Source organism: Misgurnus anguillicaudatus, chromosome 8 (genome assembly GCF_027580225.2).
Source record: "Misgurnus anguillicaudatus chromosome 8, ASM2758022v2, whole genome shotgun sequence".
Lineage (NCBI taxonomy): Eukaryota > Metazoa > Chordata > Actinopteri > Cypriniformes > Cobitidae > Misgurnus > Misgurnus anguillicaudatus.
Genome location: NC_073344.2, coordinates 38,208,469 through 38,230,658, shown reverse-complemented (window position 1 = coordinate 38,230,658; position 22,190 = coordinate 38,208,469). Strand labels below are relative to the sequence as shown.

The following is a 22,190-nucleotide window of genomic DNA, read 5'->3' as shown; positions in this document are numbered from 1 at the left end:
CACACCCCTTAAAAATCTAATGACCAGGTCGTGTTGTCCCACTGACCTGTTGTTTATCGGGGTATGGTGAGCGAAGAATGCAGCAATGTCTACTTTAATGGTGGAGGGGGACAGCTTCCTCTCCAACTAATACGGAAGGTAAGAAAGCACAATGCTAATCGGGCATTCTTGGGGGTTCTCTTGATGAACAGGTTCCATTACAGTATTTAAGCGTGTCTTGTGGACAACACTCGAGCTGAATTAGAAGTGTTAGATACCGCCGGTAAATCACTCAGAACCTCACTCAGAACCTCCACATCCCGCTTAGGGACCACACGTGGATTTTCTACAGGTCGGGACGCAGGTGCCATATTGTGCCCTCTCCCTGAGAAAAAATTCCCTGAGTTCTGGTGGGCCAGTAAGGAGCCACCAGTAAGATGCACTCCTTGTCCTCCCTGACTTTGCACAGTGTTTGTGTGAGAAGGCTCACCATGTGCCAGTGCATCCACGTCAAGTGTTCCCTTAGTAAATAGAACAGGCGACAAGGGGTCGCCTCTGGGGAGGCAAACAGATCGATCTGCACCCTGCCAAAATGTCTCCAAATCAGCTGAACCGAATGGGGGTGGAGTTGCAATTCGCTGGGCACGTTGCTTGTGAGAGCGCATTGGCAGCTACATTAAATGACCCCTGGGTATAAATGGCACGAAGAGACTCCATAAGAGGAGGTGACAGGTGGGATGCCTACGCGATGGGTTGGGAAGCTGTTGTCAGGTGCCCAGGGAATGAGCGAGAGGGATTAACGGCACTACCAGTGTACCCGTGGTGGGGCAGCACTCACCTGGCTCGGCTGATGGCTGGGTCGGTAGGACTCTGTTGTGGGGTTACCCAAGCTCCTTGTAACACCTGCTGACGATAGAGGAAAGGAGACCTGGAGAATGAAGGGGAAAGTGCTCTTTTGGTGAATTTGTGGGTGCCGGCTGAAAAGCTGGCAGAACAAAAACAAACTGAAACCAAGGCCTGATGGACCTGCAGCAACATCATAGCGTGAAGAGCAGAAGCTGATATGCACGACTGCTTACAGGCCCACAAGGGATGGGGTTGATATGTCCCACCAAGAAGAAGCAGTGGCTGGACAAAGTTGCATCACACCCAGCCGTCCACTGATGTGACGTCAACGTAACCCAACGTATCTCTGCCATCGAGAGAGTTCATGGGTAATGGCTGAAAAGGCCAGTTTCAAGAGGAGAATGGGGTTCCCCATGACCTGGTCAGCTCATCATGCACCTTGGGAAAAAATGGTACTAGAGGTGAGTGTTGAGATGCATAAGCAGCTCTGAAGTACCAATAATCAAAACAAGATGGCCCTAAGGTGGGAGCAGATCAGGCCGGCCTCGGAAAGAGACGCCCCCCCTCTGATGCAGCAACAAAAATAGAGTCTTCATCGGGAGGACTGACTGATGCCGGAGACTTCATAGAACACGAGCCCATCGTCTTCATCAGCACCTTTACTGGCTGTGGATTGGATTGCTGAGAGTTGGAGGACGTACCTGCCAACAGGTTCGGCACTGCGATGCAAAGATCGTCCTTCCTGAGCTTTGCAACCGTGGTCTTAGTGGTGCGCGGCAACTGAAGGAGGTGTTGGCACTCTTGGAGGAACGAAACCTGTCTCCACAGATCCACGGGGGTCATGTTCTCGTAGTGAGAAAATGAGGCCTCCACGAAGGCTGCCTCAGCGTGCTGAATGCCCAAACACGAGAGACAGAGATCGTGACCATCCATATTGTGACCCATATGTTTGCCGCACCCAGAACTACATGGACAAAATGACATCTTTAAAAAGACGCACTCTGCCATGACACAAGAGAATGGCTGTCTAGAAAAAGACACAAATTTAACTTGTGCTGCTCTTTTAGGGAAATCGCTCTTTAGGTGTGCTGAGTTGATGAAGCACACAGGGGAGTGACAACACATACACTTAAACTCAAGTTCAAAAACGAGAAAATAAACGAATGAAAATACGTGAGCCTCCGCTGTGGTGCTGTACCCCAACCAACTTCAAGCAAGCGGTGTATTTTCGAGCAGGTAAGTAGAGAGCTTCTCAATAGCAGTTGATCTGTTGGCTTTTGAAGTGAAAAAACTGATTTGGTAGGCAATACCTGAATACCAAGTTGACCGTTTACAGTTCCCTTTTTGTGACCTACTGAAATGGAACTGTAGTAAATTTTGGTTTACTGTAGTACAGCATGCATTGAAGTATAGCATAGCATAGCATAGTATTGTATACTGTAGTATAGTATAAATACTATGACTTATGGTATACTATTGTATTCTGTAGTATTTACTATAGGAAATTAATTTAAACTATAGAAAACCGTTTAGCATGCCATAATATTTACTGTAGTAAACAGTACTAAATTGTAGTATAATGTCGTACAGTATATTATAGTATGTGTTCTAGTATTGGTATTATATTATATATAAAAACTGTAGTATACACTTTAACATTTACTATAATAAGGTTTGGAAACCTATCTAGGAATTCTACTACAGTTTACAATATTAATTTCACAGTATAATACATTGTTTTTGTGGAAAAGTGCTAATTAGGATATAACAAATTGGGTTAAATTAACCCAGAAAACAATGGGTTAAAACAACAACGCATTTTGGGTTGAAACCCAGCATAGGTTAAATTACAATACTGGGTTAAAAATAAACCTGCATTTTGAAGTGTACATTTAAACAAAAGCTTGCTTATAAGCAGTCTGTATGTTTTTATTAATGAAATGACTTGTAAACTTGTAATGTAAACAATGACGAAATCAAGCGCCCCAGCTTCAAAACATCCCATATACATTTCTCATTGATCATAAATTTGATGTTTAAATCACAAGATACATCACAAGACAAATCACTTTACTCCTACCTGTGACAAACACAAGGTGGACTGAACATGCTGTTTTAGTAAGGCGCATGTGAGGTAGTACCATAACAAACATGATATATATAAATATGCTCTTCCATGTTAAACAGTGTCCAGTGGAACACCTGCTATTTTGAGGCAGATCACCAGGATGGGACAATGTCACTTTGAATGATGTTGCTCAAGTTAACAGGGGTGGCTTGGTTCGTGACCATATGACTTTTTGTTTACAATTTCTCCCAGCCAAAGTTGTGAAACAACCCCGGTCATGGGGATTGGTGGGAACAGGGTCTTCAATGGCATGACAGTTCTGGTGGCTGGCTTGGACACCACCCTTCTGGTCTTTCTTCTAGAACCATACACACAGATTTTAATGGCAAATGTCCACCAGGTAGAACAGATAAAGAACACACGTTACACAACTCAAATCTTGCTTAGGTGTCATATATCCTTAATAACCAGTTGTTATTCATAGCTGATTCACAGACTGTTTTAAAACAATAAAACATGCACGTCTCAGTCAATTAAGATGGTAATATAGTACTTGATTTGTATTGTTGTTTTGTAGTCTGGGAAGTTCTGGATGTCTAGATGCCAACTGCCATCACAAGCCTATTGTTTGGCCTGATTGGTATTCTGTATGATACACATTTCTCACACAGATAGAGAGCTTAGAAAGGGGGGCTTGGGTGTTGCTAATTTTGGTATGTGATTTGTACTTTACTGGGTTGTGTTGGAGCGCCACGTGCTTCTCCGAATCAAGACGCACAAACAAGTGGTGGGAGCAATCCTGTCACAGCCGCTTCGCGTATCAGGTGTCACAGGCAGCCGGCCAGTATATAAGCCCTGGCTGCCTTCTGCCTTGGTAGATCAAAATAAACCTCAGTAAAGACAGGAGAAACCTGAAAAGCTCAACAACAAAGCGGTGGAAAGAAGGATCAAGAGTTCTCTACCTCACTTAACAGAAATGGACATTAACACGGGTCAAATAGTACGTGCACCGAGCCCCATGGAGAGCCTAGAGAAGCAGCTCAGCTGCCCCATCTGCCTGGAGATGTTCACAAAGCCGGTCGTCATTCTGCCATGCCAACACAACCTGTGCCGCAGGTGTGCCAATGATCTCTACGACTCCAAAAACCCCTACCACTATTCCGGAGGTATCTTCCGCTGCCCAACCTGTCGCTTTGAGGTGGTGCTGGACCGCCACGGCGTCTACGGTCTGCAGAGGAACCTTCTGGTGGAGAACATCATTGACATCTACAAGGAACAGTTGGAGAAAGGTAATTCCCTTGAACCCCCTCTGAAATCAAAAGACACAAAAGAACCAATGTGCGAGGTACACGAAGATGAAAAAATAAACATCTACTGCATGACCTGCCAGACACCAACATGCTCCATGTGCAAAGTATTCGGTCAGCACAAAGACTGTGAAGTGTCCACATTGAAAGTCGTTTACGAAGGCCAGAAGTCAGAGCTCAAAAATTCAATTGAACTGCTGGGCGCTAGCAATAGCTGCCTGCAGGCACTGTTAACTCAGATGGAGAAAATGGGCAAAACTGTGGAAGAAAACAGCCAACTGCAGAAGCAAAAGCTAATGGAGAAGTTTGACCTGCTTTACGCTATCCTAGAGGAGCGCAAGTCCCAACTCCTAGATCAAATCAGCCAAGAACAGGACGAGAAAGTGGTGGTAGTGCAATCTCTTGTCCAGCAGTACAATGAGCAGCTACAGGCCAGCATTAAACTGATGGACAAAGCCACCCAGACCATGGACAACAGCAGTGTGGCCGAGTTTCTCATCGCTGCCAAAAAGCTCATCACAGAAGCCAAAGACGCATCCAAGAACTCCCATCTCCAGCGGCCTGAGCCTGGCTTTGAGAATATGGACCATTTAACAGTCTTTACTGATGATGTGGAGGCCATGCTTGCAAAAATGGACTTTGGGGTGGGTAAGGATGAAGATGATGATGATGAAGAAGAAGAGGAGGAGGAAGAGGAATAAACATTAATGGGCTTTAGGGAAAGACTGTGGGAAAACAACAGTAGATGAAAAGCCTTATTAATGATTTGATAAGGCCATTAATCTGGCTGCTTTTGAAAACTGTGAGATAAGGGGAGTGCAATCTTAACAAAGCAGTTTTTGTACAAATTGTACAAATTGCACCATTTCTAATGACCTTTCCACTTTAATTTTATACTTTTTGTATTAATATGTTCATAATGAATTGTTTTTTATATTTGTAGTAGAATGTAGATGTTAAAGTTTATACTTGATCAGTTTATATTTGTTTGCTAAACTGAAGCTAGATCTGTGAGCTGTAGAATACAGCTTTGCTAATTTACCTTAGATTGCCATGTGAGATCGAAAATGTTTAAATACTTGAAATTCAAAATAATGCACTTGATAGATTAACTGTACTGTAAAACCTCATTTTCATTGGATAATTTATTGAAAATAAAGGAGGTACAAGAACTCTAAGTTTCTTCAAATTTCCTTTTCACTTTTTGAAATGCACCTTTAACATGGTGGTCAACTTTTTAGCAGGGTGAGAATGAGAGAAGCCACAGAAGCCCAGGAATAGACTCACAGTGTGCTGCAGTCCTCATGTTTCTAAACTTGACAATTACAGCTGCTGGCAAGAATGTCCGATGAACTTATAGGCCAGAGGTTAACACTGACTTTGCAATCAGTACAGTTGCTATGGCTATAAACAAACCCTAATGGTCAACAAAACTGTTGTATGGACTGAAGTAAATGTCATGTGCTCAAATAGCCATCAAACACCCATAGAACTAAATTCCAATTACAAATTAAAATACAATTTTATTAGATAAAGGGTAGGTAGCCAATTAGAGTGGTTCCCAAACATTTCATTTTGCGACCCACTTAAATATATAATAATCTATCCTTGAACCCATCAACATCATTTCAAATGGAAATATGAGAAAAAAAAATTTACTGTAACTTTTATAATTGTGTAGTTTTTCTAGTCATTTTATTCATAAAATGTTTAATTGAAATATTAAAATAACATATGGAATATCAGATCAAAGTAATTGTCATTACTAGTCATTAACTGGACTAAACTGTTTTTTGTGTCATTCACCACAACAACAAAGCGACTTTGTCAACCCACCTTATCCCACTGTGCGACACATAAATGGCCCCCGCCCCACCGTTTGAAAACCACTGACCTATAACAATGAATAAAATAAATAACCCAGGAAGACAGTGGCTACTAATTTACTGGGTTTTTTATATTTCAGTGATAACTCTCTGGATATATTTTAGCATGTTAGTGATCTAACATAGTGACGCTGATGCTGCTGCTGTTTGCTGAGCATGAAACTTGCTACTGCTAATACGGATGCTGCAATGAGCATGCAAATGATGCTGCTGCAATTTTATGCACAATATCCCCGTAATCAGATCTAGAAAGGTGGAGCTGGGGGTGGAGGTGGGTGATTGATAAAGCTCTGATAGCGCACTAAACCATACTGCTTACAGCATGCCAAAAAGCTGGATCTCAAGACCAGGAACTATTAGTCTGCACCTCTTGAGTTTCATGACTGAACTAGGTCATTGCAGATTTTTTTTACAACTGCATTGGTCTGTAGAAACAAAACCTATTTTGAACCGAGACTTGATACTGACACCGTGACTAAAGCTTTTGTAATACAGTGCTAAATGTGGCAAACTTTGTTAGCACATTTACAAAATATTCAGATGCTAAACTGGGCGTTTTTCTGCAAAAGAGTCTTTAAAAAAATAACATACTCGACTGCTCAATGTTAACTGCTAACTTGCCAAGTAAATACCAAGAGTAATTCACAACTATTGGAATAGGTGGAGTTTTAGTACAATCTGATTTCGTCCAAGTGAAAGGGGTTAGGGTAGGCAGGGGCGAACTGGCCATATGAGCACCGGGAGTTTTCCCAGTAGGCCACTTTTTTTTCAAGTTGTAGTGGAGATGAGTGGTACCCGGTGGGTCTTCTGCTGTTGTAGCCCATCCGCCTCAAGGTTGTGCATGTTGTGGCTTCACAAATGCTTTGCTGCATAGCTCGGTTGTAACGAGGGGTTATTTCAGTCAAAGTTGCTCTTCTATCAGCTTGAATCAGTCGGCCCATTCTCCTCTGACCTCTAGCATCAACAAGGCATTTTCCCCAACAGGACTGCCGCATACTGGATGTTTTTCCCTTTTCACACCATTCTTTGTAAACCCTAGAAATGGTTATGCTTGAAAATCCCCGTAAGTGAGCAGATTGTGAAATACTCAGACCGGCCCGTCTGGCACCAACAACCATGCCATGCTCAAAATTGCTTAAATCACCTTTCTTTCCCATTCTGACATTCAGTTTGGAGTTCAGGAGATTGCCTTGACCAGGACCACATCACTAAATGCATTAAAGCAACTGCCATGTGATTGGTTGATTAGATAATTGCATTAATGAGAAATTGAACAGGTGTTCCTAATAATCCTTTAGGTGAAGATGTCATAAGTCAACTTCCACTTCCATTCATCATTTTCAATCCATATATAGTTACACAAAAAAATAGGCAGGGTTAACCCAGTGTTGGGTTAAGAAAGGACAAACTCAGCCACTGTCTTAATGGGATAGTTCACCCAAAAATTCCATCAGTCATCATCACTTACTCCCTTGAGTTTCTTTCTTCTGTTGAATACAAAAGAAGATAAATGACGGTAACCACACAGTTGATGGTACCCATTGACTTCCATGGTATGAAAAACAAATACTCAAATGGTCAACTGGTACAGTCAACTGTGTGCTTATTATCATTTATCAAAAATATATTCTTCTGTGTTTGACAAAATAAAAAACACCATTCTTGTTTAGAATGAGGATGAGTAAATGATATTCATTTTTGGTGAAGCTATCCCTTTAAATTAACCCAAAAAGTGTTCATATTTGACCCAACAATTGATTAAAACAACCTAGGATTTTGTTTTGAAACATCCCAGCAGAGGTTAAATTACAACCCAATGGTTTGGGTTTGTCCCTTTAATTCCAATGCTATGTTGAAAATAACCCAGCATTTTATTCATGTCTCCTGTTTGCTTTTTCATTCTCAAAATAAATAAATAAAGTAAAAAATTTAATCAACATGAAAAGTCATTAAATATTTGTTAGGTTAAAAAAAACATAAAAAGACGATTCTTTTCCTTAAAGGAACAGTATGTAGGATTCTGGCCAAAACTGGTATTGCAATCACAAAACTTGTGGCTAAAACTGGTACTGCAATCACACAACTGGTGGCCAATACACAAACTGACAACATAAACATCAGTTGAGGGCTGCAACTCCACTTTTTAAATGACAATATCCTGTCCAGACCACTGTTGTCAGTGTTATAAGTATTTGAAATGAAAATGTTTTGTTAATGTCTAGTGACATATCAGAGCTATTTTATGATTAATTGATATAAATTTCTTACATACTGTTCCTTTAAATACGGTTGTGAACCATGTGCCCTGTTGACAAGGTCTTACAGCAACATGCAATACAATATGAGAAGCTGTCAGCTCTAGTGTCTGAATTAACATAGATATTAGTATGTATCTCTATGAACAAATCTTTCCATTTAACTTATTTAGAAGTAGAGTGACATGAGAAAATAAAATGACCAATAAGAGATGATTAATGCAATGTTAGTTACAACAGCAACACAATATAACAGCTGTTCACACTCTTGACCTGTTGCTTTCAAACTCTTCAAGTATGTAGGCCTGAGCTGCCGCGAATAGTATTGTGCATGTCTGTCACATATATTTAACTGTTTAGTTTGAAGCTCAGCTTACATGTTTCTTACATGCTGAACTGGCATGGGATGTAATGCGTGCATGCGCACTATAGATAAACTCTTTCTTCACAACGTGGAAAGTAAACAAATTATTTTAAGTGTACTGGTTCAGACTGGTTCCGATAAGACATTTTTTCATAAACAACCAGCAAACTTTAAACTGATACATTTAGAGCTCTGCTAAAAAGACCAACATGCGCATCAGGTTAGTCCAAGCTGGTTTATACTGGTTTGAGCTCAACCAGCACAAAGTGTAGTGATGCTGTTTCCTTTGCAGTGAAACATTTGATGGATGTCGATTCAGTGAAATATTCATCTGTGTCAAGCACATTAAAGAAAATAAGTTCTTAAATAAGTTCAGGACTTCCCCTAGCCCGCACCCAGAGTCATGGCTGCATATTGCAGCTAATTTTAGAATCATGAATCAGCTTGTCCTTAGTCTAGTCCTAACACAGCAAAGGGCATCCTCTCATTTAACCTTCACTTCTGTAGCAGGAGTTTGGGCAAATCTTGTGCCTAAACCCCAGCTTGAGGGGGACTATTGTGTTGGTCACTAAGACACACCCATCACTGCACCAAAGAATTCAAAAGACTTGTTCAAGTTCTTAAAGCCACTAATGTGGGTGTAATCTTATAATTTCACTGCAAAATGTATAAACGTGAAACATTATTGACTATTGAATGTTGCAGAGTGCAGATCTAAGACTGTGAGCTGCTATGTGTAAAACTATCCCAGATTCATTTTTAGCCACAGCAAACATTGACTGTAGATGGTCGTACAGTAAATAGAAACATTTGCGCTGTCACCTTGCCAATCTCATTTGGACTGCAATAAGGTGCTCTGTAATGTAAAACAGGTCATTATATGCACCAGATGTCCTATTTATATAAACGTGTGAGAACCAGAAATAATTATATATGAATATATTTAAAGAAAACTAGCTTATAGCTATAGGTTATCATGCGATCATAGGTTCTTAAGGGGAAACTTTTAAATCAATAATTTCTTTACAGTTCTTTAAATAGGACTAATTATATGAAACAATAATAAACTATTTTTTTCTTTTTTTTAATTAAGACACTGTGTCAAGGAACAAGGAATTATTTTATACTCCATTCCTGACTTTGAATAAAAATCACCCTATTCATTCAAGCATAGAAAGGGTGGTGTTTTCTCTCTCTCTCTTTCCCCCTTTTTGTATAACTGGACATGTGATTTAAGATTGCTATACCTCTGACTATTCTCACATTATCTGCCTTATTCTGAGGGACTTTGCAAGAGCAACTGCAAGCTTGCAAGCAAGGTAAATAAAATCTTTATTATAAAAAAGTAACACAAATTTTGCATGTTAATATTTGAATTACACATTAATTACAGAGTTATTTACATAACTGTTACAAAGTTAAAGGTCACTTCACTGAAGGGGTTTCTAATGATCATATAAAACCTTTTATGTATTTTTAATATATTTTTGCTAAAAGACGGAAATGTTTAGATGTTTGAAATAAGTTTTGTAATTGTATCTTACATATTCATTTCTCTCATCACAATAATAAAATTGTATTTAAGTTTTTAAGAAATGGATGAGCAGATAAACACTGTAAGCTATATATATAGACATGCACTTTAAAAAGCCATATATAGGATCAACTTAAAAATGATATTCAATCGGTAACGCCTAAATTCTGACTTTTTTCAACTTAAAAAACATACACTTGTTACTGGAAATGTCATCTTTTGAGGGTGAGATGTGGAATTATCAAAGAATTAGATTATTCTTAAGTCATGCTTACTATCATCATTTTTATAAGGAAACCCAGCATGGACAGGAAATTGGACCTGTCTAGACTATCAGAAGAGGAGGCCAAGCATGTATGGGAGGTCATTCAGAGAGATGTTGTCCTTAGGAAAAAAGAGGAAGAGAGGCTCGGGTGAGGACTTTAAATTATCTTACATATATAGTCGGTTGGTATGTATAATCTCTTTGATATTTCTCTATATAGTTCATTATCTGTATAACACGGCCATGCAACAGGGTTATAGAAAAGGCCACTATGTGTGAAAGACCACTGTTTTGAAAATATCTTGATCATGGCATGGTCACAAGGCCTGATCACACCATTCCCCCAGCTGGGAAAAAGATGCCCCAGAGCCCTGTTCTGTTGGTACAAGGAGCTCTCTGTTTGGTTACTGAATTGTTATTTGCTCGTGTTGGATGATAATGTTCTTTTTTGTTTGTTTATGACATAAACGATAAATGGTTTAATTTTAAGTGGGATTTAAGTAGAGTTCAATATTCAAAGCACACATTTATTCAACATACCCTTTTTTTAAAATAAGGTACTTTTGTACTTTTTTGTACTTTTTACAAACTGCAGAAACTTTTGAAATATAAAGAACCTTTCATGCAAAAGATGTGGGTGTAGGCCAAACAATGGCAGTCGGTGGCTTCTCTTACAAGGAGAGCAAATTCAAAATATGTGTTCAGAGTGTCATGTGTGTTGCTCATCATGTCAAAATAAGTGCCTGCTGCACACACGACAAAAGGGTTTAAGATAAAAGAGACGCTCACTTTCACAAAATACTCGCAAGACACTTGCGACACAAAAATGTACGGTATGTGAAAAATAATGTTTTTTTTAACCATAAACACATTGTATTATACCAAATACACAAAATAACATTGTTTTTTAGCAATGAAATATGTGCCCTTTATCACTAAAATCTGATTAAACATGAGATTATGCGAGTATTTGGCAAACGTGAGCATCTCTTTATTATAAACCCCTTAGAAGCGTCTGCAGCCAACACTTATTTTGACATAACGCGTGATGCACATAAGTTAACGACGCGCCGAACAGCAACAGTACAATTTGTCCAGTTAAAAGTTGTTCTATCACTGAAATAATTCTAGAGACATTATTTAAAGGTAAAAAACTACATAGTGTTGCTTTAACAGTTTTTTTCAACTGAGTTTCAAAGGACTCTGAACGATCCCAAACAAGGCATAAGGGTCTTATCTAGCGAAACAATTGTCATTTTTGACAAGAAAAATATGCACTTTTAAACCACAACTTCTCGTCTAGCTCCGGACTGGTGATGCGCCAGCGCGACCTCACGCAATACATCATCACGTCAAGAGGTCACGGATGACGCGATTACGTGAGGTCGCGCTGGGGTCCATTAAAGTCCATGAATGTTTTCCTCAAAAAACATAATTTCTTCTCGACTGAACAAAGAAATCAACATTTTGGATGACATGGTGTTGAGTAAATTATCTGGATTTTTTTAAGAAAATTGACTAATCCTTTAAATAATATAGGGGAAAGTTGATCTAACTTTCAACTTTAAAGCCGCTACAACCTGCATTAGTCACATAACTATGTATGTTGAGATATTCTTTAATGCTGTGTATTTGTATTACACCGCAGTGAGCTCAAATCCAAGATAGAGAAAGAGGAAACCAAGAGGGATCTTCTATCATCTCAGTCAAACCTGGTGAACACTCACTGTATCCGCTGTCTGCAGCCCTTTAAGTTCCTGGTGAACAGCAAACGCCAGTGCGTGGACTGTAAACTCTACACCTGCAAGACCTGCAGCCGCTATAACAAGAAAGAACGCGGCTGGGTATGCGACCCCTGCCGCATGGCCAGGTTAGGAGACTGAATAATGTTTTCTTAGTTTGCAGCCTATACAATTGCATAAAATACAATGTTATGTGAGCAACAAATAAATACTTTGAAATATATTACATAACACTTGTTTGTCTGTGTAGGGTCCTTAAAATTGGATCTTTGGGGTGGTACCATGACAACGTGCGCTCTCGCTTTAAGCGTTTCGGCAGTGCTAAGGTGATGAGGTCATTGTACAAGAGATTAAATGGAGAGGGTGGGTGCTATTTAAAGCCTCCTGATAACCTTCAATGTGTCTGAATAAGCTGTCACATCATCATACTTGTTCGGTGTATCACCTGCCATTTTAAGTGGTTGTGCAAGCGAGTGTTATGAAGAGACATCGAGGCACGTATAACTATAAATATGTCGTGAAAAATGAGTACACAATACATCAAGTTGATTTTTTATTTGTCCATATTCTTACACTGAAAACAATTCTTGCACACACATAGCGCCACTGATCAGTATAGTATACTGTAGTATAGTTTAACTATATACAGTATGTTACTTTTTCTCAAGTACGGAATGCTTTGACCAATATGTTACTATCAGACTCTTTGTGTATTAATCTGTCTGCTGAATTCAAACGAAATTTGTCTAGAGGCTGTGTACTCACTGATGTGACCATAACTGGGTCATAAGGTGTGTTTGGCTGTTGATGTTGTTTATAGCCTTGCATGATGGGACACGTTACAAGAAAAATGAGAAACCTTGGCTGAATGCAAAGAAGGGGATGTGGGGTTTAAGCTGACTGAAGTGTGACATCTGTCTTTGGTTTACAGCAATGCATGCTGTTTATTGCAGTTTATTATGGACATAATTATTTATCTATTCTTTTTAATTGCACTATATTATAATATACAAATATAATAATATAGTGCAATGCAGAATGAATTAGTTTAACTTATATAATTCTACCCATTTTGTCAAAAAGGCAGTAAGGAGTTAAATTCTCTCTATATAGAATGTGAATAAAAAATGTCAGGTTGTGTGTTTGTTAAAGTAGGCCTATGTCCTCATAATGCACATGAGGATTAACATCACTGCCTTTTGTTTACACAGGGCACCGTGATGATGACACACAGAGCATGCCTGATGTCCGCAGTGAGTACACAAACACATTCATTGTGTTGCCAAGAAAACAAAGGAAAAAATAGCTGCTGTTTGACTCAGAGCAAAGCTGTGGGCAGTTGCAAATGTTAAATATAAAATATATGTTTAATTTTAGATGTGTATAATGGTCATGATGATGAACATATTGATGCAAGTGAAGCTCAACGTTATAAACAGGTACATTATACAATTTATGCACAGATCTATCTACCTACCCACCTACCTATGATAAATAAATAGATACACGTATAAAAATTTAGTGCCGGGCAAAAGATTGTGATTATTCACATACAAAATAAAAGTGCATATTTGCATAATATTTGTGTCTGTGCTGTGTGTAATAATTATGTATTTTTAAACACATACACATACATATATACATTTCAATAAATTTATATTTTTTGTTTATATATTATATAGAATAGTGACGAAAATAAGTATGTGAACACCCTGCTATTTTGCAAGTTCTCCCACTTAGAAACCATGGAGGGGTCTGAAATTGTCATCATAGGTGCATGTCCACTGAAAAAAATCCAGAAATCACAATGTACGATTTTTTTATTCATTTGTATGATACAGCTGCAAATAAGTAGCTGTATCATACAAATAAATAGTATGATACAGTATAAAATAGTATGAAATAGTATGATTTGTATGATACAGACTGCAGATATTTTGGTTGCACTTTATTTTACAGTATGTGTACTTACCTTGTACATATATGGTTAATAAGTTGCACTTACCGACAAATGTGTGGTACTTACTTTTAGGTATCTACATGGTAATTCATTGTTATCATTACTGTACTTACCAGTAGTACATACTTGGTAGTTATTATGTAACTCTAGGTAAGTACTGGGTAATAACATATACATACTTATAGTGTAGGTATACTGTAAATAATGAGAAACATTACTGTACTTCCAAATAAATGTACAATATAAGTATTTAGTATTTACAGGCAAGTTAGGGTAAATGACAGGTATTTATAGTGTACATATATGATAACTAATATCAAACACTACTGTACTTACAAATTGTATATACATGATATGTGTGCGGTACCTGTAGGCCAGTGTAAGTTAATGAAAGGCACATATGGTGTATGTATACTGTAACTAACAAGAAACACTATTGTACTTACAAATTGTATATACACAATAAGTGTGTGGTACCTGCAGGCAAATGTAAGTTATACTTATACCATACGTATATGATAACTAAGTACAAACATTACTGATGTTCTATTTTGGTATTAGTTATCATATATGTACACCATAAATACATGTCATTAACCCTAACTTGTCTGTAAATACTAAATACTTAAATTGTACATTTATTTGTAAGTACAGTAATGTTTCTCGTTAATTACAGTATACCTACACTATAAGTATGTATCTGTTATTACCCAGTACTTATCTAGAGTTACATAATAACTTCCAAGTATGTACCACTGGTAAGTACAGTAATGATACCAATGAATTACCATGTAGATACCTAAAAGTAAGTACCACACATTTGTCGGTAAGTACAACTTTTTTACCATATATGTAAAAGGTAAGTACACATACTGAAAAATCAAGTGCTACCGATATTTTTATCATGAATAAATCATACATTGTGATTTCTGGATTTTTTTAGATTATGTCTTTAACAGTGGACATGTTCCTACAACGACAATTTCAGACTCCTCCATGATTTCTAAGTGGGAGAACGTGCAAAATAGCAGGGTGTTCAAATACTTATTTTCCTTACTGTATATACACATGTAAATATTTCTTAAATACATACATGACTGTGTGTCTATTTATATATACATAATAGTAATAACACACAGCATACACTCATATCTTATGCAAAATAATCACTTTTATTTTGTATGGAATTATTTGTGATTAATCTTTGCCCAGCACTAATAAAAATGAAAATATGTATAAAAAAATGTTCCTAACAGATCCGAAAGACCAAGCGTCTACTCTCTGTGCACCACATGGATCTCGACATGGACGACTATGCTCCTAACTCACGCAGACAGTCTGTCCAGGTAATGAGAGGGTCGCGTTAGTGTTATCAACATCCAAACTTCAAATGGGTGCTTGGGCATTACAGACACTTCTCTCTCATTTCCAGTACATCCAGGAGGATAGAGGAGATCAGCGGAATGATCTAGAATACAACGCTGATATGCACCATCTCCATCTTCAACGTATGAACCGCAGAAAGAGCCTCGACAGGTTCTTGAGGCCAGGTGAGCAAAACAGTATATAATGTTTGAAATATTTCAGGTTTCATTTATTTCTCTCCAATCTTTTTCACTTAAAGGGGTCATATTATAAGATTTTTTAAGATGTAAAATACATATTTGGTGTCCCCAGAGTGGGTATGTGAAGTTTTAGCTCGAAATACCACACAGATAATTAATTTTTTGGGTGTGTCATTTAAAATGCAAATGAGCGGATGAACACTGATCACAATGATGGTGGTTTGTTGTAGAGGTCTTCTCAGGTCCAAAGAAATGTACCCGACCCGAGATGACCCGAATCACTTTATACCCGGACCCGACGTGCAAAAAATATATTTTTTTAAAGAAAGACCCGACCCGAGACAAACCCGAGAAAATTAGACCCGAGTCCGACCCGAACTATTGGCATTTTTTTAACCCGACTGGACCCGAATGTAAACGGCACTGACGTGTGAGCATTCTGCAGACTCACGCAGCAGTCAGTATAAATCCAAAGAAACTCCTGTGGCCTCGCAACCAATTTGGCGAGCTGCTACATTTGTTTTACTTTGTTATCTGATGACGACACCAGGGTAACGCTAAATCGACTGACATGTCTGTCTCAACGAAAATGAACCTACCGCCAGCCACACAATGTCGCAAGCGCTATTGCCAAACAGATGAGAGGTTTGAAAAGGACATTGACACACACACGCAAAAGAGTTTGGGTCTTTTATTTATTTTTATTTTATTTTATTTTATTTTATTTTATTTTATTTTATTTTATTTTATTTTATTTTATTTTATTTTATTTTATTTTATTTTATTTTATTTTATTTTATTTTATTTTTTTTATTTTATTTTATTTTATTTATTTATTTATTTATTTATTTTAATTATTTATTTTTTTTAAGTTTGGGTCTTCTCGGGTCTGTTCAGCAAAAACACATTCATTTTAAATTACCCAAGACCCGATGCCGCTATTATTGTACCCGAGCCCTGTCCGAGGCGCATGTAAAACTTTTAGACCTGAACCAGATCGGGTCTCGGGTCGGACCTCGGGTTTTCAGATCTAAGTGGACCCGTAAAGACCTCTAGTTTGTTGTAATTGAAACTCAATTGTGCTGTCAATAATTTTTCTCTCTTTCTCTCTGCACTAAATGGCAGTGCCGTGGTTGGATAGTGCAGATTAAGGGAGGCGTTATTATTGTAATTCGCCTTGCTACCTAGCCCACAAAACAGGCGAAATCTGAACGACAAAATTTTTCACATGCTTGCAGAAAATTTCTCACCCAAAAAAGATACTGGGTTGATCTTTTTCACGTTTTCTAGGTTGATAGAAGCACTGGGGACCAAATTGTAGCACTTAAACATGGAAAATTACTCAAAAGAGAAAAGATTGTCTCGCTCTTGTCTTTTCAATGGCAGGTAATAGTACCCAAAACGTAATGGTTTTAAATAAAAAGGGCAAATTATTATAAAAATAATTTCTTAAAATACAATAAAAAGATACATTTGGTGGCTCTTTAGAACATACTCCTATGCGTAGTTGATTTCACTGAGTAAACAGCAGCTTTACAAGACTAATGATGAGCAAGCGAACACTGAAAACAGTGTTTCGAACAGTCAATCCAATACAAAAATATTTATAGATGATATTGCTTATTGGTCCATCTCTATTTTGGATGTAAGATTAGGCCAAAGACTTTGGATTTGTACTGTATCCCATCCCCTGTAAAGTACAAAAATAAAGACACCCTACAATTCTGATCTCGTTTTTATATGCAGTTACATAGCAAAACAAATTATTCCCCTTTACCTTGTTTTAGATGATGGCCTGTACTCTGAAAACAGAATTGTACGTGCTCGCTCTCTTTCTAAAATCAACTCCTCCCTGGTACCACGTCAGCCCTACCTGGACACTTCGGATGAGGAGGACATATTCCGTTACCCTGTCTACCAGCTGCCCCCACGCCGCCGCAGTCGGGCATCATCTCAAGAAAACATTCATCAGGGAGCACCACCGGTATGATCATACAAGATGGCTTTGTTTATTACACTATTTAATATATGTAAAATGTTGCAAATGTTTGGATGATGTATGGATGTGGTCTCTATCAAAATTGAGTACTGTAATAATTTGTGATTGATTTTAAATGTACTCTACCCTGTCATGTAACAAAACTGTGGTTGGCTGATTTATATATTGCTGATTTTTATGAGTCTAAGTGGGTGTTCCTGGGCAAGAATAAAATACAATGACCAGACAAAAAAGCCTAGAGTTTGGCTTTTTAATATACTTAATTAATAAAACACATCAAAACATATAAAAAATGTTTTATTGATTTTTGTGTAGATCAATGAGCTGAACAAAAGAATGTCTGCCATTGAGAGTCTCTTGAATCGACTGGAAGAAAAAATGACTTTGCCTACTGAACGGGTATAGAGAAAGCTCAAAACAGAAACATGCTAACTTGCTAATTTCTAAAAAGTTATTTTTCTGAAAAGTTTCAATTATGTTCCTTTTCATTTGACATCTACTGCTTTTTGTATGTTTGCAGTCTGTCCAGCTCTTAGCGGGGCAACTGGAGGAGGAAAAGCTCAAGAAAAAGCTAGATGAGCTGATGAGTGACAGGACACTTTCCTCTGATGAGGAGGTGCCAAAGAAGACTCCTCAGTCGAAAGGGTCCATTGTGAGAAATACCCCACATGTAGACCACGCACCCATGGCTCTTGTCCCTCAAGAACCCTTGAGCTCCTCCAGTGATGAGATGCCTAATGAAGAGCAAAAGGTGAGTACGCACACCAAACAAAGGACCATACAGGTCAAAATTACACGGGTCTTTTTCCAAGGTAAGGTGAGTCATGGATTCATGGGAAGAGATACTGAAAAGAAATATAAAGACTCTGAATGACATGTAAGTCACTTTGGATCAAAGCATCTGCCAAATGCATACAAGTAATAATGTCGACCATTATTGAATTTTATTTAAAGGAATAAAGGGAGATTCAGGCATTTTATAATCATTGGAATATTACTGGAATACCCACTGGTGTGAACAGTCAGATAACCTTCATAAATCTTTCCACTTTATCAGAAATGACAAACTTTTCTGTGCGATTATTACTACACTATTAATAACATGATAACAAGTTTTATCAAAAGTATCTTTCTCATTAAAAAAATATAAATGTATAGTTCTTATGAGTTATAGTATTCTCATTTTCATAGCTTTGCCCAATCTAAGAGAAAAAAAATCTCCTGTTTTATCTTAACCCTTTATCAGTGATAAAAAAAGATAATATTTTTAGTGGGGCCTGATAGACCCCTAACGTTTAAAGAGCAATTGCTTAAGGAAATATAAATTTTTTATATGAAACACTATATTTACTTCTTAACTATACATTTATGCTGTTTTTATGGAAAAAAATTTAAATCACTGAAATGTCGTTCTTAATTAAATCTAAGTTGTTTTTGGGTATTGTTCTATGTGTTGGGGATAGAATACTGACATCTGCTGGTTAAAGAAAGAAAGTGCAATGACCACATATAGAGGTCCATAGGGACTCATTTCATTTTCACTTAATTTTTCTTGATGCTTCAACTTCTCCTCACAACTTTATGATAAATATTTTGTGAATATATATTTAAACATTTTGAAATACATAAAAATCTATATTTTGTGTGTGTTTATGAGATGGAAAGTTCGTTCAACTTTTTATTTATGCTCCAGGACCTGACCTTGGTTTATATGTAGACATTTTCAGATTTATAATGGATTTACTTTTATTTTTTGACGAACAAAATGAAAAAAAAATTCATTTTCAATGTGTGGTCATCTTCACCTAAAACGGGGTCATAAGTGAAAATGAAATAAGTCCCTATGGACCTCTATTGGATTTATGTGATCATTGCACTTTCTTTCTTTAATTATAATTGTTAAAGTTTTTCCACAAACCAGCATATGTCAGTATTCTATCCCTAACACATGGAGCAATGTCCAAAAACTATTTAGTCAGTATTTAAGTGATTTTTTTCTTTAAAAAATAATTTTTCATGAGCCAATTTATGGCCTGGTAATTGTGCAGTAAATAGGTAAAAAACTTTAAAAATTCCGCAAAAACACAGCATAAATGTATAGTTGAGAAGTAAAAAATTATATATAGTTTTATATAAAAAAAATATATTTCTTATGCAATATCGCTCTTTAAAAGTTTGAGGTCTACATTTTTACACACCTTTAGAACAACCATATCAAGCCTAAGTTTTTTTGTGCATGTTTAAATATATTATTTAGGAAAAGTCACAGAGTTTCATGCCCCTGAGATGAAGGTAACATTTTTTAAAAATTAAGGAAAGTCCAGTGAGTAAGGGTTAAAAGGCATTAGCAACACTTTGTGCTTCATTTAGCTATGACATTAGCAAAGCTAATACATCACTACAGTAGTTTTTAAATGCTGTTGAGGTTTCTATCCTCTCGGTTAATTACTGTTCCCTGGCTTTCAGAGATCCTCTGCGGCAGCCCTTTGTGACATCACAACCGAGATACTAAGAACTATTAATGCCACTGAAAACGCTATGAATGAATTGGCCCCGTCAAACGCTAATGACAGACTTCAGTTAGAGGGCACAGATGTTAAGCAGGCTGATGATGCTTACAGAGACATTGAGGAAAATGTAAGATTATTATAGATATTATTCAGTTGTTTCACTTTTTAAGAAAGAGAGAGATCAGGCACACTGAATCACAAAGCGGTTTTGTGCCTTTTATACACTGAATCACTACTAGTTCATAAAATATTTGATCAGAGGTCTGCATGTTCGTCCACTTTCAATACAGGTATATATAACTGCAGGGAAGTCCTTCGATATGGCAAGGAAGTTGCAAATGATTGAGCAGAATGCTAAGAATCACTACTTTGGCCCGCTAACTGACTCTGAACTCTCTGGACTGGAGGACCAAGTTGCTTTGGCAGCTGCCAACGTTCAAAGCACAGAGAGTGAGGTTAGCTACATTTTAAACTAGTTTATGTAGGTCAGGATATCTTAATTCAGTGAAAGATTTATTTGTTCATTTATTTATATGTTGGTTCGTTTAATCATTTGTTTGTTTGTTCACTGAATCATTATCAGGTCTCGGACATTGAGAACAAGATAGCCGCTCTTAGTGTTAAAGGACTGTCAATTGATAGAGCCAAGAAAAAGGTGAACTGAATCAAACAAATGAATAACCTATATAAAAAGGCAAAATAATTAATTGTTTTTTTTTTTGTGGATTTCAGGCAATGAGTATCCAACAAAAAAGGAAGTTTTCCCAAGACATTCCTTCAAACAGAGTGCATTTTTAAGCAGAATGGCACTTTAGCTTTCTGTTGCTTTGCATTTTATTTATCTATGCATTTGCTGCTTTATTCATACAGGAATATAAATTTAGTCCAGAACATACATACTTACCTGCTGGTACTGAATTGTTTTGCCTTCAGATCTGCCTTTCAGTTTCAGATTTTTGTCCATATTTTGATAATAACACCACAGATGTGGCACAGTTTGTTGGCTGCAGTTTCACCACATTCCAAATGTGGTCTATGGGATTGAGATCTGGTGACATGTCCATGTTGTTAATGCCAAATTCTGACCCTACTATTTAAATGTCGTAGTGGAACCAGGCAATATATTCGTTGTCAGTTGTATGTGACCAGCAAACCCCCTTGGTTTAAGTATTTCAACTATGCCATGTTCAAATGAACCTAAATCATATTTTCAGCATGATGCTTGGTTTGAACCTCAACAAATACCAAGTTTACATGTCTATGATTGATATGATTCCATAAGACAGAAATATATTTCTGTTAATAAACAATTAAACAAGTTACCTCATAAATTGGCTGATGAGTATTTAACTGTGGTGCTGGGACTTACAGCACTGTATTTCTTGTACATCTATCCTCAGTTCAGTCTTGATGATGATGTGATGAACAATTGATGATGAAGTGTGTTAACTAAAGAATACACACAGTATTTAACGTACAGTGCTATGCGTTCATAGGACTGGAGTTAGAAACCACTGCCTTAAAGGGATATTTGACCCAAAAGTCAAAATTCCGTCATTTACTGACCTTCATGTTGTTCTAAAGATGTATAAGTGACTTTAAAACAAACAAAGACATTTTGATAAATAATATGATGAATCAGAGTGCTTGAGAATCACTATATATAGATTATTCTTGTTCTTACTGGTGCAACTTGGATCAGTTTACAGATCTAAGAATAACATACTGCTCCAATAGACAAATGTGATTTACATTAAGCAGATATCTGTCAATAAGTTTATTATACAGATCTTTAAAATTATATGTCTGGTTTATATAACCACATTGTGAGGATAACTGTCTGTGTCTGTGGCAACATGTTCACAAAATATGACCCACCTTCCATTTTAATATTCAGATTTTTTGGCACT

The 22,190-nt window shown here is 37.3% G+C and overlaps 2 protein-coding genes across 6 annotated transcripts; both read left to right on the top strand.

The window, feature by feature from the left end:
* Positions 1–3,762: 3,762 nt before the first annotated feature.
* trim63a (tripartite motif containing 63a) lies at positions 3,763–5,372 on the top strand. Its single transcript, XM_055214245.2, has one exon. It carries the CDS (start codon positions 3,870–3,872, stop codon positions 4,899–4,901), a length of 1,032 nt encoding a protein of 343 aa, XP_055070220.2. The 5' UTR covers positions 3,763–3,869; the 3' UTR covers positions 4,902–5,372.
* Positions 5,373–8,412: 3,040 nt separating this feature from the next.
* On the top strand, positions 8,413–21,839 carry mlpha (melanophilin a). 5 transcript variants are annotated; one of them, XM_055214174.2, is made up of 15 exons: positions 10,009–10,024; positions 10,533–10,652; positions 12,153–12,374; positions 12,497–12,609; positions 13,458–13,499; positions 13,624–13,685; positions 15,463–15,552; positions 15,639–15,756; positions 17,559–17,755; positions 18,086–18,169; positions 18,291–18,521; positions 20,237–20,407; positions 20,571–20,735; positions 20,864–20,935; positions 21,013–21,835. In XM_055214174.2, exons 2-15 carry the CDS (start codon positions 10,543–10,545, stop codon positions 21,076–21,078), a joined length of 1,743 nt encoding a protein of 580 aa, XP_055070149.2. In that variant the 5' UTR covers positions 10,009–10,024; positions 10,533–10,542; the 3' UTR covers positions 21,079–21,835. The 5 variants fall into 5 exon arrangements, with proteins under 5 accessions (XP_055070152.2, XP_055070150.2, XP_055070151.2 ...); XM_055214175.2 differs by lacking the exon at positions 18,086–18,169 and having other exon boundaries at positions 8,420–10,024; positions 21,013–21,839; XM_055214176.2 differs by lacking the exon at positions 20,237–20,407 and having other exon boundaries at positions 8,427–10,024; positions 21,013–21,836.
* The last annotated feature ends 351 nt before the right edge of the window (positions 21,840–22,190 follow it).

What these genes read in the sequence shown, in the direction of transcription:
- trim63a (XM_055214245.2), top strand. Translation starts at nt 3,870, where the DNA reads ATGGACATTAACACGGGTCAAATAGTACGTGCACCGAGCCCCATGGAG.
- mlpha (XM_055214174.2), top strand. Translation starts at nt 10,543, where the DNA reads ATGGACAGGAAATTGGACCTGTCTAGACTATCAGAAGAGGAGGCCAAG. An exon ending in TTCATCAGGGAGCACCACCG is followed by an intron (nt 17,756 to 18,085) that starts GTATGATCATAC and finishes ATTTTTGTGTAG; the next exon opens with ATCAATGAGCTGAACAAAAG. An exon ending in TGACTTTGCCTACTGAACGG is followed by an intron (nt 18,170 to 18,290) that starts GTATAGAGAAAG and finishes GTATGTTTGCAG; the next exon opens with TCTGTCCAGCTCTTAGCGGG.